At 69.8% G+C, this 1,769-nt stretch overlaps 1 protein-coding gene across 1 annotated transcript in view; it reads left to right on the top strand.

Moving 5' to 3' along the window:
* Positions 1–611: 611 nt before the first annotated feature.
* Positions 612–1,769, top strand: part of EMIHUDRAFT_457395 (hypothetical protein) — a gene marked incomplete at its 5' end in the record, with an annotated part of 2,452 nt that continues 1,294 nt past the window's right edge. The window contains 2 exons of the mRNA XM_005778608.1: positions 612–1,068; positions 1,145–1,202. Of these exons, the coding sequence (XP_005778665.1) occupies positions 612–1,068; positions 1,145–1,202 (515 nt within the window). The remainder of the gene's footprint in view (positions 1,069–1,144; positions 1,203–1,769) is intronic.

Genomic DNA, 1,769 nt, shown 5'->3' with positions numbered 1-1,769 from the left:
AAATTGTAAATTGGCGACAACAGTGCCGAGCAGCAGCAGCAGCACGCCCACGGCCCGAGCCAGAGCGAGGAGACGGAACGGCCGAGCCGACAACGGAGGCAGCGAGCAAAAAGGCAGCGCGGCGCGGCTCGCGCGCCGCGTGCGCCAAGCAGCCGAGGCTGCCGAGGCTGCCGAGGCTGCCGAGGAGGCCGAGGAGGCCGAGGAGGCCGAGGAGGCCGAGGAGGCCCCCCCCTCCCCCCCGGCGACTCGAACCGGGAGCCAGTCGACGCACGAACGGAACGAACGCTCGCACATCACCGGATATGTCAACTCGCATCAGCGAGGCAGCAGCTCATATACAGTGGACTCTACTCAAAGCAGCGCAGAAGCGCTCGCAGAGCGGTGCGCAGCGCCGCGCACGCCACGCCGCGGGCGGTCGGACGAGCGCAGCGTACGTCGGCCGCGAGCCGCGTCGCCAGCCGTCTCGCGAGAGAGCGGCGCCACCACGTGCGCGCAGCAGCCGCCGCGGCAGAGACGAGCCGCGGCGACGTCCGCTAACTTCCGTTCATAAAGGATTTCCACCTCGAGAACCTCGAGAACAAATTAAAAAAAGAATTTCGCAAGTGTGCCATATGCCGACTGTCGGACTCTGCTTTCTCTCTGGCGCCGTTGCGGCCAGCCTGAGAACAACTGCCGGTGTTCGACACGCGCCACCAAGCGTGCACACGCTGAGTCGCCAGCAGGTCTGCAGCGGGGCCCTCGCGGCGCTGGCGTTGCTGCCGTCGCATGGCTTGGCTGCGGAAGAGCCTGGAAATGCGGCGTTGGTGACGGACCGTGTGGCGCTCGTCTTCACGGAGCAGCTCTCCGCCGAGGAGCGGCGCGAGTACGCGATGACTCTCGGCCTGTACGGCGGCAAGGCCCCACGCGCAGTGGAGCGCTTCAAGGCGCTCGCCACAGGCACGTTGAGCGCGCCGTGCGAGGACCAGATGGAGGCGTCCGAGGCGGAGGCGCTGGCGCGCAGCGCGCTGACGAAGCGCTCCGTCTACCGGCAGTGCCTCGCCGCCGAGGCGGAGCCAGTCTCGTACGGTGGTTGCGCCAGCGCCGTGCTGTTGCGGCGAGTGAGCTGGTGTGCGGCCAGACTCGACTCTGACCCTTGGCCCTGCAGGCGGCTCGCTCGTCTGGCGCATCACCGGCCGCCGTATCGACGCAGGGCAGGCGCGCGGGGCCGAGCCTGCCCGAGACTAGCCGAAGGCCACGCCGAGACCGCACTCATTCCTAGACTCATTCCTCTCGCGCCGCTCTCCACCTCACCTCCGCCCTCTGCCGCCCTCCGCACCGCCCTCCCATCGCCACCGCCCTCCACACCACCGCCGCCGCCGCCGCCCCCCGCACCGCCCTCGCCGCCGCCGCCGCCCTCCGCGCCGCCCTCGCCGCCGCCCTCCGCACCGCCCGGCCCTCCGCTCCCCTCCACCGCCCCCACCGTCACCCATCTAATGCAGACGGCGCCAGGCCAGACCCCTCTGGCCGCCCTCTCGCACGCACCTGGGTTCGAGGAGTCAGGGGGGTAGGGTAGGGGGGCCCATACACCCCCTACCCCCCCTACCCCTCCATTTGGGCGTGTAACGGACGTCCCACGTGGGAGCTGACCCCGCTACCCCCTACCCCCCTACCCCCTACCCCTACCCCCCTACCCCAACCCCCACCCTGGACCCCTACCCTACCCCCCAATCATCTCGAACCCAACTTCACACCAGGTATTCTTTCGGGGTCCCACCACCCATCCCTCCCTC

This window comes from Emiliania huxleyi (genome assembly GCF_000372725.1).
Source record: "Emiliania huxleyi CCMP1516 unplaced genomic scaffold EMIHUscaffold_242, whole genome shotgun sequence".
NCBI lineage: Eukaryota > Haptophyta > Isochrysidales > Noelaerhabdaceae > Emiliania > Emiliania huxleyi.
The sequence above is the reverse complement of the archived record's forward strand: the minus strand, read 5'-3'. Positions and strand labels throughout refer to the sequence as shown.